The 20,567-nt window shown below is 37.9% G+C and overlaps 1 protein-coding gene across 2 annotated transcripts; it reads right to left on the bottom strand.

Moving 5' to 3' along the window:
- Positions 1–1,388: 1,388 nt before the first annotated feature.
- On the bottom strand, positions 1,389–18,951 carry miga1 (mitoguardin 1). Of its 2 annotated transcripts, none has more exons than XM_034702730.1 (16): positions 18,820–18,951; positions 16,677–16,833; positions 12,631–12,802; positions 12,341–12,459; positions 10,945–11,077; positions 10,643–10,779; positions 8,534–8,657; positions 8,360–8,460; positions 5,425–5,534; positions 5,241–5,313; positions 4,991–5,077; positions 4,806–4,904; positions 4,582–4,716; positions 2,875–2,928; positions 2,646–2,762; positions 1,389–2,351 (listed from the first exon to the last, which is right to left on the bottom strand). In XM_034702730.1, the coding sequence occupies exons 2-16, from the start codon at positions 16,773–16,775 to the stop codon at positions 2,130–2,132; spliced, it is 1,782 nt and encodes a 593-aa protein (XP_034558621.1). In that variant the 5' UTR covers positions 16,776–16,833; positions 18,820–18,951; the 3' UTR covers positions 1,389–2,129. The 2 variants fall into 2 exon arrangements, with proteins under 2 accessions (XP_034558621.1, XP_034558622.1); XM_034702731.1 differs by having other exon boundaries at positions 18,814–18,932.
- Positions 18,952–20,567: the final 1,616 nt, after the last annotated feature.

Below are 20,567 nucleotides of genomic sequence, written 5' to 3'. Positions count from 1 at the left end.
GAAAGTGCTGTAATGTGTGCACGCCATGTCTGTTATGCTCAAGTCAGCGAGTGAGGAGAGATCAGCGCAATACTTAATGATGTTGAACAAGTGGAGTGAAATGCAGGTAGCGCCATCTACTGTTTAAAAATAACATCGGAATACAAGTTTTGTTGAATCGATTTTAATTCACCCTCATTTATACCGATTTTTTTACTGTCTTGCGATATTTCCTTACATCCCTAGTTTCTTTGATTGTTTTTTTTTTTCATTAACACTGTTTAGAAAATTTTGCCTAGGTAAAGAATAAAAGTACATTTTGTTTGAGATTTTTATCTTACAGGTTGAAGATCGAAACCAAAAAAACTAATCTTTGTTCTCTGGATCAAACGAGATCAATGATCCCATTATCAGGAGGAAAATAATTTGAGGTCTTGATATAACAAGCTTTGTTTTCTCAAGATAATTCTTTTCAGGAAGACGAAGGATTTTTGTAAACATGTCTTAGATTTGTTATCATAAGCAAGTCAAGTCGATGAGTGTCTCGACAAATTTAACTCGTTATCTCTAGAAAACTGAGAAGATAAAAAATATTTAATCATGTCCTTTTAGGGCTTCTGTACAACATTAGCTTTAGACAACTTTTTATTAAAGACTTATCTGGAGCTGTGAAAAATAATAAACATGCTGCCACTCATTCAGGTATTTAGAAAGTGGATGAGTTATTCCAGGCAATTTTCGTGAATTAGAATTTATATGCCGCTTTAATTAATATATTTTCACAACCTCTCTGACAATTAAATTATTCTAGGCTTGCAGATATTAACTCAGCTTTAAAAAAAAGAGAGACATTTTCGCTTTTTTTCAAAGTCTGCAGTCCAAAAAGTATCAAATAATTTAGAAATGTCTGATGAGGATAATCATTAGTGGGAGCACTATCACGACGACTAGTTTCAAAGTATAATGAGCATCTGGGTTTAAGATAGACCTGGAGAAATGTGCGAATTGGTCCTTTAAGAGGATATTCCTGGACTAAAATATGACACCAGTCACTCCCAAAATCTTCTCAATCACAGGCTTGTTCATGCAGCGAGTCCACTTCCCTAAAGCATCCTCTGTGCATGGCAGTGACTGAGCAGCACAGCAGACAGTAATGATGCACTGTATCATGTAAAACCTCACATGTTGGAGACAGTCAGTGATAAAGACGAGGCCTGAATATGTGTGTTGTCAGTAAGGCTTCTCGTGTGCGTGCCTGTCATGAAACCTGTGTGGCACACGTTTAGAAACAGCTGTACCATTATGTAACAGTGATGGATAATCTTTTATTTCCTGCAGCTGAAGCCATGGCAGGATTAAAGTCCTCATAGGCTGCTTGTTCTGGGCTTCTTTTAAACATTGCGACAAGGTTTCTGAGTCCAAAAAACGCCATTCCCTTTTTATTGACTTCAATATAATGACAAAGTGTGACCCATTTCTGACTCCCCACATTTTACATTTCACTTCTTAGCATGATACAAAATCACACGGTACATTAATGGTTTGCATTGCTGATGCTCTGTAAAATGTGGATGTACATATAAATCTCTATCAGATAATTTAGATAATACAACATTTCTTTTTACAACTACTGCATGTTTGAAGCTGATCAAGAATCCACTGATGCATACAGATAAAATACAATTCTAAAAATTAAACCCTGCACTGTTTAGCAAAATAAATACTCTAAAATACCCTCTCTCTCTTCACACATTGTTTTAGCAGCAAAAATTACACCTCTACTTTACACAGTGAAACATCTACTGCAATATAAATGACATGTTATTGCTAAGATGTTGAACTTGCACTGCGATGGCAAAGTGAGGGAGAACAGAGGATGATACAAATGTGAAGGCAAACAGCTGGCATGTTCATGTGGATCCCGGTAAGAGCACAAAGCATGATGGGAGATGTGATGAGTGGATCCCAAACCTTGGAGAAAGTCTGTTACATTCCAGTTGTTTAACTCCAGTGTTGTGAACCAGACTCAGTTCAGACCTCCCTCAGTCTCTCTCTGGTCGGACAGTGGTAGTGAGCTTACATTGAAAGCAGAGATCTGTGTGTGCAGTGTTTGATAAACCGGGGTCCGTTCAGAGATGAGTTCATGTCTCTCACTGCACTCTTCCCTCCAGCAGTGCTCCAGCAGGCACCAGCTGCACCTGAGGGGAGCTGCAGCTGTTGACGGGCCGCAGGGAGTCCGCTCCCAGGTAGGCCAGCAGCAGCTCGGAGCGCCGGTGCAACAGGTGGAGCATGTCCTCTGCAAGAGTCTCCACAGAGGAATAACGCACTTTAGCCAGGTCGAAGATGTCCTTAAGGAAGTACAGGACCTGATCCTGAAAGAGGAGGACAATTTGTGTCAACATCTTTTCCTGAGGAACTTGTATCACATTTCTTCAGACTTCATTCTTCCATTTTACTCTTAAGGTCAGGCAAAGATTGATTATTAGTATCAATGATCAAACTATCTTCAAGTCAGAATTGTAAGTACAGAGGAGACTTCTATTGGGAGCACAACTTATGTTCACACAAGCTTTCCCTTTCCTCTTTTGAAGTAAGGATCCCCTTTAAGAGGACACAGGCCTCTCTTGTTAGAGGTCATTATGTTATTTTGTGGTGCTGATGCTGACCTTAAAGAAGCAGCAGAAGTCGTTCAGGGAGCTTTTTGGCCCCAGGAAGCCCCAGGCCAGGACGGGACTGATCTGTTCACACACTGTGTAGAAATGTGCGATGAAGCCGTCAGGAACCTGAGACAGAAGAAAAGACAGCCGATGAGACTTTGGAAACCTCCTGTTATAGCTCATCATACCATCAAACTTTAACTCCATCACATCTCAAATGAAGCTCTCAGACTTGTACCTTCATGTGCTGTCTCTTCTGCTTCATCACTGACCAACAACTTGATGCAACCGCCTGTGAGAGTCAAGCAGATTAACAATCTGTTAAAGCCCAAATACTAAAAAATGAACAATGCAACACTTTAAAGAAAAAATAGTGTTTCAGTGATCTACAAAGAATGTCAGGAAATCTGGACACCTATAAACACTGTCAGCTGTTCATATTGACAAACATTCTTGTCTTGAACTTCTTAGTGTTATGGTGCTTTAATGTGTCTACCTATGCTCACAATCTCTTCTTCCATAATCAGTAAAAGGACACATTTTGGGGGAATTTTTTATATTCAGAGAATTCTATTTAACTTTTTTTTTATAGGACTGAGCAAACAGCAAAAAACCACGATGCAGCCATTAGACTCAGAAACAGATCTTATGCATAAATATTTCATTAAAAAAGTCCATAGTTCAAAAGAGAAAAGTAAAAATAAAATTTAAAATGAAATTATATTATATAATTAAAATTAAAAAAACAATATAAAAATCAATTTAATAAGCAACTTCAGTCAATTTAAGAAACAACCTCCTCCTTTGTCTTTGACTCTACGGTCTTCTTTATAATTTTCAGGCATACAGATTAATGAACGTTACTCATTTTCATTAATACAATGAATACCTCTTTCAGTATTGTCTTTTTAAATTTTTTTTAACATTCTTATATCTTATGTATTCCCACCTATTTAGTAGACCTCCAAGTATTGTTTTCTCTAGTACCACTGTGATCCTTAAAATAACAGACAACCTGACTTCCAGCACTAGAACACTGTTTACTCCAGGACTATTCTATTAAGTGTATGCATTATGAAGCCCATACACAGATATTGGGACTGTTGGGTTATGAGGGATGAGGTAGTGATAGAACCAGCTGATCTTATCGTGCAGTTCTCTGTGTACATTTTGTATATTTGTTTATGTGTAAAAATCAATAAAAACATTCTTGAGGAAAAAAAAAGCATTTTAATAAATATAAATAATTTAAATAATAATAATTGAAATATAAGAAAAGTAATAATAAAATGAAATACATATAATAAACTTAGAAATAATAAAAAAAAATAAAATAAAAAAGGAATTTCATCAATAAAAAGTATTAAGAAATAATAATAATTAGAATAACAAATAGAAAATAGAAAAGTAACAATAAAAGGAAATAGAAATTATAAACTTACAAAAAAATAAAATAAAATAATAATAATAATAATAATAATAATAATAATAATAATAATAATAATAATAATAATGTACATTACAAATCAGTCCATCAGAAAGTCAACTGAAGAGAGATGAAGCAACATGTGCCCACCTCATCTGGAATACATCAGTTTTTAACTGTAATCTCACAGTGAGACTCTCCATATAGAAAATGTCCTTCATTGGATTCCTTCACTGTGTGATTGGGAGGATATGGAGAGAATTAAGGAATATTTTAAGGAAGAAAATGACTTTGTATTGGGCAAAATTCTCCTCTTTTGGTTAACTGTCACACAACTGATGATCTCTGGGTTTTTACTTGTCAACAGAGTGGACAGATTGACTTTTGTTGTAATATTTTGACTTCTTTCTTGTAAATTTATGACTTCTGAACTGTTCTGTGATATTCATCGCATTACAAAACTTCCAAGGATCCACTGACTGTCTAAAGAGACTCTGAAAACTTCCTGTGATCCCTCACCGTCTCCTTGAAGGAGCTGTTGAGCCAGCGGTTGTTGATCACGTTCTGGATGGAGATCGGTGGATTCTCCAGATCCTCAAATGAGTCCATCAGGATGAAGTCCAGCACTATGTCGTAGAAGTTCAGGTGCTTTACCTGGTGAAGATGAGTATAAAATGTCATCGTTCTAAACAGAATTATTATGTGTTGTTGTGATATGGCATCAGAGGAAGCAGCGCTCTTACCCCTCGTGTGGCCAGCTCCACCTCAGTGTTCTCCCAGTGCTCCGTGTGTTCCAGGAAGGAAATCATCTCCTCAAACACCTCCTCAAATCTCTTAGGGCTCTGAAAATGTAACAATAAGTGTTCACAGGTATGGTGTACTTTAAAGATGACTCATCTTCTGTATTACAGATCAGATCCAAAGTTACCTTCTGTGCTTTTACAATGATGGAGGACAGGATCTTCTTCCCAGTGTCTGCCAGAAACAGCTTCGTCTTCCTCTCACATAAAATGAGCTGGAGAAGCAAAAGGACATTTAACTCAAACAGATCCTTTCTCCGAGAAAATTGAATGATCTGAACAATCAAAGATGTTATTCCTTCTTGTTTTATTCTGCAGCATTTCTATCAAAGTACAGATTGTGTACATCATGTTATAACTCATGAGGTTGTACTGTACCTGGCTCGCCTGACGCACACAGTGCAACTTGGCCAGAAAATCAAAGTCTCCGACACACTCCAGCATCTCAGTCCTGACGATGATTGAAATAAAGAAACAGACAATATTAATGTGTTGGCAGAAATATGCATCATTAGTAAGGTTGACCACCACACAGCTTGTTCCAGGTTCTCAATGTCCTTACCTCAGCACCCTGCAGGAGATCTTCCCATCCTCTGCCATCTGCAGCGCCTCCTCATAGAACGGGTGATGACCCAGAGCGAGGACGCTCCTCAGCTCTCTGTGCTCCGACAGCTGATACAGGAACACACAGAACAGGTTGTTCTAGTTTTAATGATGATCATTTCAAGGTGAGATCAGGTAGGGAGATGTGTGTTTTTAAAAAGGAGATGCAGCAGCCTACAAATAAAGAATCGACTCTTCTCTCCTAGTCATTCATTATGCAACTGATTCTGCTGTCTGCACAGATCTACTACAACCAGAGACACATTGAGGGCTGGCACCAAATGTGGAGAAACAATCTATAAAGCCTCCAACAGATGTGAACAATATAATAATCTTTTATCTATTACGCAAAACTATTCAGCATTTCTTCATCACATCTTCTAAAATGAGACACAATATGCTGCTTTCCCTTTTTATGGATCATAATTCATGAAAAGACTCTGGCTTTAGGAATGGGAGACTTTAAATACTAAGCAATGGAAGTCTGGAAGAGAGCACAACTGGAAAAACAATGTCAGATTCTTTATAACACCTGCAATGAAGCTTAGAGAGAGGCAGACAGCATGCTGGAGAAGGTGTGGGACTGTTAGAGCAAATCACCATCATGTATTTTGGATTGTTGGATTGTTTAGAGATTAAAGATGACTGGAAGTCAAGAGACAAGTTTTAAAAACGAAGATGATGATAATGATAACTGTTGTTGCCATTGTTATTGTTGCTGATGTCATCAGAAATAGTTGATGTCTGTCTGTCTGTCTGTCTGTCTGTCTGTCTGTCTGTCTGTCTGTCTGTCTGTCTGTCTGTCTGTGAAGATTTTGTTTTCAAGTTTTATATCTGGTAAGATGCCACCTCAACTTTTCTCCTTCCCTTAAGTATACATTCACCAAGTCATGCTGGTGGCCTGCAAAAAAGTGTTTCAGGATCCATCTGCAGTGGCAGATTGGTTTAATGTGATGTATGATATCTCTGTAACTCTCTAAGGCTCAAGAGTGATGTGTTTGATGAACGTTTGGAAGGATGGATGGAGTTCCTTCATCCACATAAAAAACAATTTCAGGGGGGGCGCTGGTGGCCTAGAGGTCAAAGCGCACCCCACGTACAGAGGCTATCGTCCTCATCACAGAGATCGCTGGTTCGACTCCCGTCCTTGACTATTTGCTGCATGTCTTCCCTACTCTCTGCTCCCCTCATTTATTGTCTCTCTTCAGCTGTCCTAACAATAAAGGCAAAAATAACCCCCCCAAAAATAAATAAATAAATAACTAAATAACATAAGAACAGATTTGAGGTAAAGATCTGCTCAATAACTGTTTGTTGGATGTCTGTTATCTTTGTTTGCTTCTGTCCAGTTTTACCTAAAAAAGTGCTCACTTGAAAACAAACCATATTAATTGATCTTCAACTCACATAAAAAGTAATAAAAAGAAATAAAAGAATGTATAAAAAAAAAAAATCTCTTGGAACAGACAACTCAAGGCTGAACCTTTAAACAACTGTTTATATGGATGCAATATTTGTCCCCCCAAAAAGAAAAACAGTAGAGTCCTTACTTTTTTGTTCCTTTTTTAAAACTAAACTAAGGTCTAAGTGCATACCCCATATACCCGTCGCAGTGGTCACAGATTTGACTCCTGGCCTCTATCATTTGCTGCATGTCTTCCCCCACTCTCCACTCCACACATTTACTGTCTCTCTCCAGCTTTCATATCCAATAAAGGAAAAATGTCCAAAAACTTAACTTAGAAAAACTAAACAAAAAAAGCAACTTGATCTTGACATTTCAAAAACAAATGTTAAGATAATCTTAATCCTGGTCAAGGTGCTTCAGACTGAGCTCATCTCAGTCCAGATGCCTAGACCTGAACCTTCTGGCTTGTTAGGATGTCCTGGATTACACTTCTTAAGTCAAGTCTGACCTCTGACCTTCACAGTTACCAGTTATTAAAGCAGACAGTGACGTTTTACCAGAAAAATGAAATCATGTTAGACCAGATGGAGCACTCTCTGTGATGATGTGCTGTGTTTGGGTTATATATATATATTTAAATCAGCTGCAGAGTAACAGAGTGCTGTATGTTGAATACTGAGGAATGTAGGAGGTCTATTTATAGAGCCTCACCAGGAGTGACCCAGTTTCACTGCTGTGAGCTCTCCTCTCCCTGTTTAACATCTACTGGTCTGCTAATGTTCGACCGGTTTGAGTGCAAACGCAAATATTTAAAGATTTCAAGCTGTTAGGATTTTTTTATTTAAGAGGAGTTCACTTTAAAGTTCCTATCTTCACAGCTACTTCCTTTGAAAGAAGTTTAATGTTTTTTTTTTTTTTTTTTTACCAAATGCAGATAAATGAAGCCTTTAACTTCAACAGTGTCCACCTGTGTGACCTTCACCTCCACATTTCACCTTCATTTCAAGGATTGTAGCTTTAAACTTCACTAAACACCAGTCCCTCTTAACGTTTGTTAGGTGCTTCTTCCTGAACTTTGTGGGTCAAGTTTACGGACACACGGTGACTTAACAAGTTAAGTTGACTGCGAGTGAACAGCGGGCGTTGGACTTACAGGAGGATCAAAGCTAACAGAATTACACTCCTGCTGTGAACTGTTGATTTCATTTGACGCCTCAGACTGTCCAGATTAAGATGTCTGCTTTTCTCTACTCTGCCACAACTCAGGTGCTCACCTGTAGGACGGAGAAAAATATCATTTATACAACGAAGAGCTTCTTAAGACAACACTGTGTTGTTCCAAACTGGGGGTCTGTGGTCTAGACACCCTGAAAATGATGCTACCGAACCTTAACTGACTCCAACACGTCTCCACATCACAGAGCAAGAGTCTTTTTTATTCCTACATTCATGCTTCATATTTTGAACGTTGATTTCGTTCTCTCACCTCGGCAGCTGACACAAAGGAGTCCGTCGAAGCGATGCTCATGCTGTCTCTCAAACAAGCGTCGTCCAGCTCCTCTCTGTTCAAAATGTCCGTCCCTTTATCTGTGACACAGAACAATCATCAGTATACATTATACAGGTGGGTAATGTATGTAATCTTGTATCAGTGACTCACCCTGACTGTTGCTGAGGGATGAAGGCTCTGACAGGCACAGCACTCCCTCAAACTCCTCCTGCAGGCTGTAGGCTCTGGTCAGCAGAGACTTCAGCCGGTGGATGAACTCTGCACTGATGACGTCCTGAACACACAAACATTCAAGTTCAGCCACTGAAACAAGGCCTGAGATACTTCTAGAGATCATCAACTAATGTGAGTCAAAAACTGTGAAGACTGTAAACATCTGTTCATCATTGCTGTGCAATCATACCACACTATTTGTTTTGTCTTGTTGCTTTGCTCACTCTGCAATGTGTCACTTTTTCCCTGTGCGATAACTCAACTTATCAATGCATAAGTAGAACATGTACATTGTGTATATATTTGCTATATTTAATATTTTATTTTCACCTTTAATATAATTCTATTTTTAACACTGTAAGTGCATTGTCATATTGTCACCCATTGTATGCTACTGTAACAAAAGAATTTCCCCCAATGGAGGATCAATAAAAGTATATATTATCTTATCTTAAATATGAGTACACATGTGTTTTAAGTTCATCAGTGAGGGAAGTGAAGGAGGGTTGATAAATGTTTATGCTATCAGTGATTGGCTGAGTCTATTGATGGCAGTTTTTATAATTTCATAATCTTAAAGCTGCAGTAGGCAACATAACTTCATTTAATTTTTGGTATAATCAATTTTTTGGGGAAATTTTATGTTGATAAAAATTATTCATCAACACAGATTAATGTGTGTCTGATATGTTTCTGTGAGTGCCTGCCCCATAAAACAGTTAATAATAATAATAATAAAAAAAATATATATATATATATATATATATATATATATGGTCCAGTCTGAATCAAACAGCCAATCAGAATGAACTTGCACAAAACTGGCCAATCACAGCGAGTCCATATGAACTTGAATTTGACTCCTTTCCCTCACTCTCTCTCCTCGCTGATGTGGCACTGAGAGCACAGCAGCACATAAGATGCTATTTTTTAACATTTTCTAGGATGTCTAACAATCATCTGTCAGTTTTTCTGTCCTCTCAGACTCGGGCAGGTAGTTTATATGACAACTGCTGGCATGTATGTTTGGCGTGTCACTTGGTGCAAGGATGCGAGGCAGCGGACGGAGAGGTGGAGGGTTTTCATTGGAATCCTCTAATAAATATTTCACCCTTTGTAACAGATTATTTCTTAGCAAAGAACTCTGGGTGAGTTATTTGGAAATTTGATCTTAGCTACAGCTACTTAACTACAGAAAATCAGTTCAGAGTTTGGAGACCTCTGACCTAAACTACTCGTGCTGCACACAACTCTGTGCAAATACATCAGAGATGGCTGGCTGCCAGGCTTGTTTTAACATTTAAACATATTATCCAACCCTATTATATGATATATGGTTTGACATGGCCTTACACACTCAAACAACATGTTGAACATCCCTGAAGTAAACTGGACTTCCTACTTCATCTGTGACTGGGTAACCTGACCCAGAAGGAAACCTTGCTCTACCAGCAGGAACCTGGTTTAGGTTAACCCACTCTAAACACAATCATTAAGTTACTGAAGAGCCATTTAAGGAGCCTGTGGAGTGTACAATAAGCCTCTTCAAACTATTTCACCTCATTGTTTCTGGAGATTCCTCAGAGACCAGAGTTTGAATGAGCTTTCCAAACAGGGAGAAGTGAGCGGGGGATCTCCTCCACAGAAGACTGAGCATCAGATTTATTCACTTGACCTGCACTAATCCAAAATCCTCCGTCCAGGTTACAGAGCCAGAGGGATGGCTGTTACACAATCCCAACTCTGTGACACCGGTGGGTTGTCAGAATGATGGTGATTCAAACACTATATGTGACCTATAGAGCTGTGCTGTGGGCAGTAATGCTTCTTTATCTTCCTCTGGTATAAAACAGAAGATTTAACACCAGAGTAAACCCTTTATGGACTGTCCTGAGGCATTTGATGATACAAGGCTCTTACACGCAACATCCTTCTAAACTTCCATCCCTCATTAAAAGAGGCATCTCACTGAATTGAATGTGTTATTGAGTTGTTGTGAAATTCAGCAGTGTCTCTGAATCTTCCGTGAGTCTCTGTGTTTCTCACCTCCATGCCCTGCTCAGCGATGGCGTCTCCAGCTCCCGTTTTGACAGCAGCACAGCTCACATCGTCCTCTCCCTGCCTGCTCCTGAATGTCAACGCTTCCTCCCACCGCCTCAGAGCCTCCTCAAATAAATCCATACCTGCACACACAAACACGTACACTCACGTGCATAAAACTCTGAGTCACCTGAATAAATCAATACCTTAAAAGCTGCACTTTAAAGCAGAAAGAAACAATTCTTAGAAAGAGTATTGCAGCCTGAATATTTGTCTGTAAGGTCTGTGTGAGACGTGTTTGTACTCACCCATAAGGTACAGGTTTTCAGGTGTGGTGACAGGTATGTTGACCAGACCGCAGATGTCAGTCTCTCCTGCTCTGTCCCAGCAGGAGGATTCATTCGCACAGGTGCTGCTGCTGGAGGAGTTCATGCTCTTTACCTGCATGCACCGAGCAGAAGAGGAGGTCACTTCAGAGCAGTGGAGGTGGAAATATCAACAGAAATCAAATCCATCAACTGAGCATTTCAGCTGTGTTTACACTTTTGTGTGTACTGCTGTAATACTGTGGGGAACATTTCTTACATCTACAGAGCATACATGGAGGATGGCAGGTTGAGGTTAGGATTAGAAGAGTAGCAGTAAAAGATTATTCTCCTTTTGGATAAAGTCCTACATGACACATTTTCAAGCACAGATGTTTAGACTTTTTAAAATGTCCCTCATTGTGCATTCGGTATATGTGTTTTGTAGATTTCAGATAACATAAAAACTTAGGACTCTTTGCATTAAAACACTTTATAAACTGGCTCTCTTACTGATCTTCCGGCTGTGTAAGATGCTTGATAATGATTGGTCAAAACCCCTAGACAACCCCTTTACAACGGTTATTAACTTTCACTAACATGAGCAACTCCAGAGGCAAACTCCGGCACATTTTGTTCTCAATTCTTCTTCTTCTCCTTTAAAAAATTTTTTTTTTTGATGATCATTTTCTTATGAGAAAGCAAACAGGACATCCAAACATTACTGACTTTACAGACAAAAAACAAACCAACAAAGCACAACATATTGGCAGTTGTGAAAAAATCAACAGAAAAACAAATCAACAATAATGTTAGTACATTAAAACTTCACTTTAGATGGGCTACAATGGTGGCAGCAGGTCATGAGTTTTATATGGGTATGACTTATCTTTTGTAGAGTTACTTTCAGCTTAGTGGGGTATCGAGCTTGTCTTTAATGTAGTCCATAAAAGGTTTTCTTGTTTTCTCAAACTTATTAGACGAGTTATGGATTATGAATATCAGCTTTTCAAGCCTGACTTGTTGCATTACATCTCTCAGCCAATGAGTGCAGCTCAGAGAATGAGAGGACATCCACTGGAAAAGGCTCAGCCTCCGAGCTAACAAAGTTACACATTTTGTTATTCTGGGATTAGTTCCTGTCAGGGTCTAATTTTTTTGCTCCTTCTTCTTGACACCATAGACCATAAGGTGAAGTAAATTGTTAGTTTCAGTTAGCATCATGTTGGTAAACAAATGTTAGTTTCAGTTAGCATGCTGAAACGGCAGGCTTAAAAAACACAGATTTTCAGGACAAGACCCCCTCTGCTTTGCATCGATGTCTTGTCTTGCGCTGTTAGGATTCTATTTCCCATAATCACTTGCTAACCATACATTATCCCTTTCTTATTTGTCTTACCGAGGCCAGGCTGAGCAGAGAGCTGGACAGCTTCCTGTAGTCTCCTGTAGGGAGGAGCAGACCAGAAGCGAGGCCATTCTTGGAGTTGAGGGAGAGGGTGATGTTTTGGCTCGTGTTATCTGGATCAGAGTTAAGAGACATTGTTTGATATGAATACAGAGATCAAGCATGAGTATGTACAGGATTACACAGTGGATGAGCAAAGCTTGCTAGATTGATGGCTGAACACCCTGCCTGGAAATCACAGACCAGAGAGCAGCTGTCTGATGAGGAAGAATAAAAAGATGTACCATTCTCTGCTGAGACAGGCGGGAAAAACTCAAATCCAGCGTGCTCCCACTGTGGAGACTGAGCCTTCTTTCTGCCTTTCCTCCTCTGAAAGCGGCGTGCGAGGAAGAGGAGCGAGATGGCACTGAAGGCAGTGGCTGCCACCAGCTTCTTGGTTCCTGTGCTGACACTCACCTGGAGGACAGGTGGAGGGAGGAAGAGATTCAGTTTGAGGGGTACAAGCAGTGGATTCTCTCTTTTAGGTGGACAGTCCAGAACAAAAAAGATTCCTTCATCCAACAAAACTTAAAGAAACTGAATTTATCTTTGCACCTTTATGTTCAAATATCATGTCCTCTGTCTTAAATGTTACTGGAATCAAAAAACCCTAAAAGTAAGACACAAAAAGCAAACACCAGCAGACTGAGGGACAGCTTTATCCACCAAGCTCTCAGACTCTTAAATAAATAAGACTTAAAGACTCTGCACAAGTGCCATCGGTGCCATCACCTTCAAACCAGTACTATTTCTGAACTTAACTTTATTCAGTCCCAAAGTGCTTCACAACCAGAGAAAAAAAAAGGATGTATGGACAGCAACAGTTAAAATAACAGTTGAATAAATAGAAGTCAGGAAATCAATTAAAACCTGTAAAATGTGAATAAAACTAAATAAATACCAAAAATATAAAACTATTGTGAAGTCGATAAAAACTTGACTGAACCCTTTAATCACTCTGAGATAAAAGACAGATTACAAAGAAAGGTCTTCAGTTAGTTTTTAAAAACAGAGAGAGAGAGAGAGAGAGAGAGAGAGTTTGCTGTTTGAACATCATAAGGCAGAGAGCTCCAGAGTTTGGGTTCATAAAAACAGAAAGCTCTCTCCATCTCTCGGTGTTTACGTGGAACACATGAGGAACGTTTAAAAGAGAATGAACCTTCAAGTTCAATACTCACTCTTGAATGTTTATTTATGTCATGAGTGAATATTTCCATTGTACCTGAAATGGATATATTCCATCTTAAATGTACATATTTAGCCATACATGTAGTTATATATTTTGCCTTTAAAAAATATATTATTAGAGTTATTTTTATTAGTGCCTCTTATTTTGTTATTATATTCGAGTATATTGTATTCATGTTTTATTGTTAAATTGTAATATTTTCAAAAGAGGACTCTCAGTTGAAGAATTTCTGGAAAACTGAAAGAAAATTGACTATTTTTTAAACATTACTATCACGTATGAAAAAGGGAAAAGTCCGGCTGCCCATAACAACAACTGAGTATAAGATCTCATTAACAACCAACACTTTTGCAAATCTGCTTTGCATTGATACAAAATCAAACATGGACTCTTTAAGATTTTTGGCTGATCTTGCTTAAGCAGCATTATGATTTATTTAGTGTTTGAACCTCTCTGACACAAACAATAGAAGGAAAAATTCTCCCAGTCTCATGATCGCTCTGAACTCTCATATATCCTTCTCATCTCTCTCCAGATCATCTTCCTGTCTTTCTTCTTCTTATCATTATTTTTTAAAGTTATATTTTGGGGCTTTTACACCTTTATTTGGAAAGGACAGGACAGTGAAAAGAGGAGAAAACTGGGAGAGAGCAGTGGAATGAAATGTGGCAAGTGGGCCGCAGACTGGAATAGAATCTGGCCGCCAGCTATATGGGCGCACGGTTTAACCAGTAGCCCAAGCCCATGCCTCTTTCCTGTAATTTTATTCTCATACAATAAAAGACTAAATGGACCTAACTATGTTCAATCAATCAATCAATCAAGTTGCCGTACATATACATTAGTTAAGTGGTATCCTTAGAGAAATGCCCTATAAGCCTTGTGAGATGTTTTGGGAAACACTGGGAGTGGCTGCCTAAAAACATTAAGAGGAAATAAATGTAGACGGCAGAGAGAGACTGAAGCAAAACAACAACATTACAGAGTGAAAGAAACAAATACAATCTAACACCAGGTAACAGACTAGTGTCAGAGGTCATATGTGTAGTTATCAGAATCAAAGGTGGGGTTTATCTTTGAAGTTTTGCAGCTGAGATTTCACATCCTCATTTCAAAGTGATGATGATACAATGAGCTTAAAAAAGACAGAGGAACATGTATCATGTGATATTTTTTACAACACATGATAATGGATATTGATGATGCAACAAACCACTAAAAACCAGCTACCAGACTGACATGTAGATTTTTAAGGATCCATTTCAGATAGCGTGCGCAGCCCCCTCCGTCTACAGATAGAAACACTGACTGACGGGGGAGGTAATCCATACAGACAGCACTGCTGCATTTCCCCAACCACTGATGATTACATAAACACTGACTGTGGAGCTATGACAACAGCCATACCATTGAATTACTCATCTGAATGCCATTTAACACACTGTAATGACAAACAGTACTACAAGCATGCAGTGTTTCCACGCTACTACCACAAGTCAGACATGCTCATACCAGATCCTGGAGGATATCAGATCGGCTACATGACTCTGGCCACATACACGCTGTCCTCAAGCACTGCTTATAAACATTATCAGACCGGCAGGGTCACTGAGAGGGGACGGACGATTCACAACAGAGGAACTAAATATTAACACACTGAAGTAACAGAAGTGTAAGTGATGCATTACAACCAAAGCTCATCCACAGTTTCAGAACTTTTTAGTGATGCACTTCAAATCAGCCACATTTATTTGTACTTTATATCTATGCTTAAACAATAAAACAACTTCTAGCTGTAGGTTTCTTGAAAATGATGACTCACCGTGGCCCTTTCAGGTAGTTTCCCGAAAAACATACTTTTATATTAGCTGTAATTTGAGATATACAATATTAATAAATACATACTGGACTCTGGTTTAGCAATAAAAAAAAGCAGCATTGCCACTAAAATGAAGCAACTGTTATCAAACCATGACTACTGCAGCACACAGACAGTACTCATGCCCAAGGAGTGCAAGACACTGTCCTCAGCTGTTCCTGCTCTACGCTAGTATCAAATTCCCTCTTTTCACCTTCTCATCAGCGACAGAATTAAGCTCAACTGCTGGCTCATAACTTTCCATCACACAGTCTGAGGCTGCAAAGCTGGGCTGCTCTAACAGGTACATGAACTTCAGCGAGGCTCACCCAGCCAAGTGAGCTCTTGAGAATCGGGATGTCAAATTCAATTAGATCTGACCTTCAGACAAACTCTGCAGAAAGCAAAAACACATCATGTGACACAACTGGTTCATAGCCAGTGGAGTGTTTTGGGTATAGGTCAGGCTTGATGAACAAGTCCCAAGTTTGGGTTTCATGTTCTACCAGCTGGTACATAAAGATGCAACGAATAAGTGCAGGAGTGGAGGGCTGCAGCTTTCTTGTTCCAAAACAACTAAACACTGCAAGGCAACTGTTTAGGAAAGCCATGTGCAAGGTCAAGTAACATGTTTTCATCCTCTATAATGATATCAGTGTACGGAGTCTAGACGCTGCATGAGATTACTGTACTTAACATCATGAAGGGGCTGTCATTTATATTTATGTTATACATTTTTAAGTAGAACGGAGGCTCTAGCTGAGTGAAATTCATGATTCCCTAATATTTAAATAATCCTCTTTATAAATATTTATTGATTTCTTCATCACATCCACAGTTAAAGATGTAACAGGAATCTTGTGACATGGGTCATTCATATTTTTTGAAATGACAGAAACTAAATGAGAACTAATAAATGATCTGCTAAGTGGTCCCCAAAATACCAAAGTATCAGGTTCCTATGAATTTTACGGCATCCAACCTGTAGCATTGAGATTATACTGTATTTTCCCAAAGTCCTCAAACAAGTTACAGATATTTGCTTTCATTATTATCAGTAGTTAGTAAAATGGCTATGATGAGATATAATAGACATGCATTTTATGTCAAAGTACTTGTTAAGTATTTTTAAGGCTAGGAAAATGAAACAGAACCAACTAAACGCTCAACAGCCTGCTGCCCGTCTCACACCAGAAATAGAATCAGTAAGAAGTCCCTGCAGAGAAGCTTTCAAACCCTCTCACCTGTGCCAGAGAGCTGTACATGGACAGCGGTAGGTGGACCATGCGCAGGACAGCAGCCTTGACGGACAGCTGGGAGCTGGTGAGGGTCTCATGTGTCATTGTTGCGATCTATCCATGACTTGGCAACTCCTTTATCCTCATCACCATTCTGCAGGAGCTGAGGAGGATGACAGGAGTTAGCAGCACGCAAGGATTTAACCTTGACGGCTCAGGGGGGATATACTGACGTTATTACGCAAATCCTCTGACATACAGTATGTCCAAGTAGCAATGCGTGACTCACAAGAGTAGAGCTGTGCTGCTTTTATATTGTCAAAATGCATCCTGATTACATAAAGACATGACCAATTGATGAATTAAAACTATCATGACAAAACTAACAGACTAACTACTTGGCTTGCACATTCATGGGTGGTACAAGAATACTCAAAACCTCACCAAAGTGCAAGTTGAACAACATTTTTTGAGGCTCTACATTCTTGTTTTGGTTTCTCTTACAGTCACACACTTCAGAACAACATCTCTAAGCCGCTAACAATCAGCCTAACAAGACAACATGCAACATCCAATTAAGTTTGTTAGAGACTCGTGAGGCTCATCTGAAGGATGGTTATCCCTTTGAGGACACGTCTCACTCTGAAAAACAGATCAATCTGTGATACAAACATTTAACTCAAAGTAATGTTGTTTTTCTGTCACATGCAGACTGATTGTCAGCTGTGTCCTTGTGAACATGGAGTAGTAGCATAAAAACAGATCGGGAAACAGATCAAATATGGTAATGCTAGATTACAGAGGCTATTCATTTGGACCCTTTCTTCAATGTCAGAATAAAAACACTTGTGACAAAGTACTTTAAGATCAAACTTGGTTAGCAATAATATTGTAAACTTAAAAACAAAATTAAGACTGATAACAGAGCAAAGTAAAGCACATTCACCCCCTTACTGTACACGTATTACCCAGTTCAGTTTCGAAAAGTATATAATTATATCTCAGTTGACTATTCCAATCTTAAGGGTGTTTTATAGCAGGGGTTCCCAAACTTTTCAGCCCGCGACCCCCAAAATATAGGTGCCAAAGACTTGCGACCCCCACTGTCCCTCAAAGTGATATAATGTGGCTTCATTAAACTGGTTTGCAGAAAATTTGCCTAACTATCAGAGCATGTGTTCCCTGTGCAGTTATGAATTAACCTACTTCTACTGATGCTTTTGATAATTAACTGTTCACTAACCCTAAACTTAGGAGTCATCTGGCAAGAAGAAAGGCAGAAAACTCATAACATTTTCTATTTTCAGGGTTTTATTTAATGTTTAGCTACTATTTTTGTCAATATTTTTTGCTATGATGGGTAAAACGCACTATTTTAAGATAACTAAAAAATACATTCTGGGAGACATCTCACGACCCCCCATTTGTGTCTACCACCTTTTGGGAACCCCTGTTTTATAGTATAGTTAGGTTTATTTTGGTCTGCATCAACAATCAACACTTCTCTCCACGACATAGAAGCCATGTTAAAATCACAAATAAAAATAAAAACTATCACTGAGGGATTCAGCAACCAAGAAAATATATATAGACATACATACATATCGACATGTAGATGCATACATACACATGCATACATACACAAGTACAATCATGCATACATATAAACATGCATACACATATATTTCCAAGGCTTATCCTGTTTCAAATGTTGTTATAATGTGTCTCTTTGCTTTCAACCATAGGCTTTCAACCTGTACTGATGATTGTATCTTCGGGGTTCTGACTTCCTTATTACTTCACAACAAACATTATATCACCAAAGTTACAGCCTTCCTTATTGAGTAACACAATATCACAACAGACTTCCAGTATATTAGCTTTATCTGCAAGTTTTCAATGCACATAAACACTGACATAAAAGTAAAGACGACAGTGTGGCTCTAAATCAGTTCGTCAGGTTAATGATGTTAGCCTGAGTTTAGAAGATAACACTGATCAGCTGTTGTTGGCCTAGCTGAGCAGATCTAACAAGGCTAATAACAGCTAGCACTGTTAGCAACATTTTAAACTTTAAACCATAAGCTTCTGAATTCAGCTGGTTTCTAAAATGTGAACAATCTGAGAGTATAAATCATATCACCGGTACATTTGCAGGTGTCCTCTGCAGAGCTGGATCAGCCGGTCCTCCTCACGCTGACCTCAGCTGAAGGCGTGTGAAGGACTCCACGGCCCAGGATCCAGCGTGGCCTTCAAAATAAAAGCCTTCAGTTCTGTCTTTATCGAGCTGCCGCGCCCCCTCTTGGCATTACTGAGTATTACAAACCCACTATGTGGTCAGACTGTTAAATAAATAATGATGGTTTTCATTACATAGTTGAAGTAAGTACTATTGTCTGAATTTATCTAGCAGGGGAAAGAGAAACTTCATTTGTTACTCTACCAAAGAAGAGAGATTTAACTTATTTCATGTCTTTAAAAGTACTTCTATACCTTTCTTTGTACAGATAGTATTTCTATTTGTATTGTATTGTACCAGTGTTCTTCTTCTTAAAACCCATTTTCACAGACTTGCTTTTATGTGACTTCATCCTTTTAACTGCTTTGTATTTTTAATTATTATTAGTTTTGTATTTTATCCAACTAATCAATTGTCTTAATTTTTTTGATTATATTTTGTTATTTTATCTTTAATCTATTGTTTTAATGTTCTTAATTTATCCTTTTCCAATGTGATATCGTCTTCTTCCTTTTTTTTTTTGCCCTTTAATGCTTTTATTTAATTATCTATTTTTATTTATTAATTTGTTTAAAAAAAACCTCTTCAACAATGATTTATTGGTCTACTGTCTCACCACTTTATTCTGTCTAATTCGTGTTTATTCTTGTTAATCTTTTGTGCTGTATTTTGTTTTTGCATGGTAAGAATTCCTACACTCCTCTCTGTCGGTTTATTTTGTCTTCCGAATCCTGCCATGCTTTGCTTGTCAAAGCAATTTGTAAACATTTGTTTTTAAAGGTGCTATACAAATTTAAAGACTTTGTTGATCACCCATATGGGGAAATTATTTTTGCTCCAGCAGCTTACAACACGGGACAGGAGAGTACAACAATGTACTTCCACAGTTAAAAATTAATAATAATAATAATAATAATAATAATAATAATAATAATAATAATAATAATAATAATAATAAAGATAATAATAAAGATAATAATAATAATAAAGTAAAAAAAATGAAAATAATATAAGATTAAATAGAATATAGCCAATATTACAGATGTATACACTATGCACACTTTAACACTTTTATCTTATGACTTAATAGTTATAAGTTATTGCATGTGGTGCAGACATTTTTTCTTTTACTAAATTACATCATTACGTTTTAAATATGAGGGGTGAAGTCAAGGATATGAATAAAGTATAGTAAATTATATAAGTATGATTATCTCAACGTTTTTACTTCAAAAGTTAAATATTGACTAATTTTCTAAAACTTAAAAAAAAAATTAACATCAAGGTTTTTTTTTGGTTAATAAACAAACATAACTTCAAGTGGTACTCATTTTATAATGTCAAATTCTAGGACTTCATACCTCTAAAATTACAATATCAAAATATTGCTATAATAACAAAAGTTTGACTTTTCTTAATAATCATAATAATTTAAATGGTGTAACATTCAGGCTTGTAACTAGTGCTAACCATTAACTTACAACAAGCTTTTCTTTTTTTAATGTTATCATTCTTCTCTTTTTATATATGAGTATTTTAATACAGTGGTACCCCTAAGAGTATTCAAGGCAGGTATAATCTAATTTAATTAATCTCATAAATTCAGTGAATGAAGGAAGGGAATAGTCCTTTAATTAGGTTTAATGTTGTCCTGAGCT

Source organism: Notolabrus celidotus, chromosome 15 (genome assembly GCF_009762535.1).
Source record: "Notolabrus celidotus isolate fNotCel1 chromosome 15, fNotCel1.pri, whole genome shotgun sequence".
Classification (NCBI taxonomy): Eukaryota; Metazoa; Chordata; class Actinopteri; order Labriformes; family Labridae; genus Notolabrus; species Notolabrus celidotus.
This window is presented reverse-complemented; position numbering and strand designations above follow the sequence as displayed.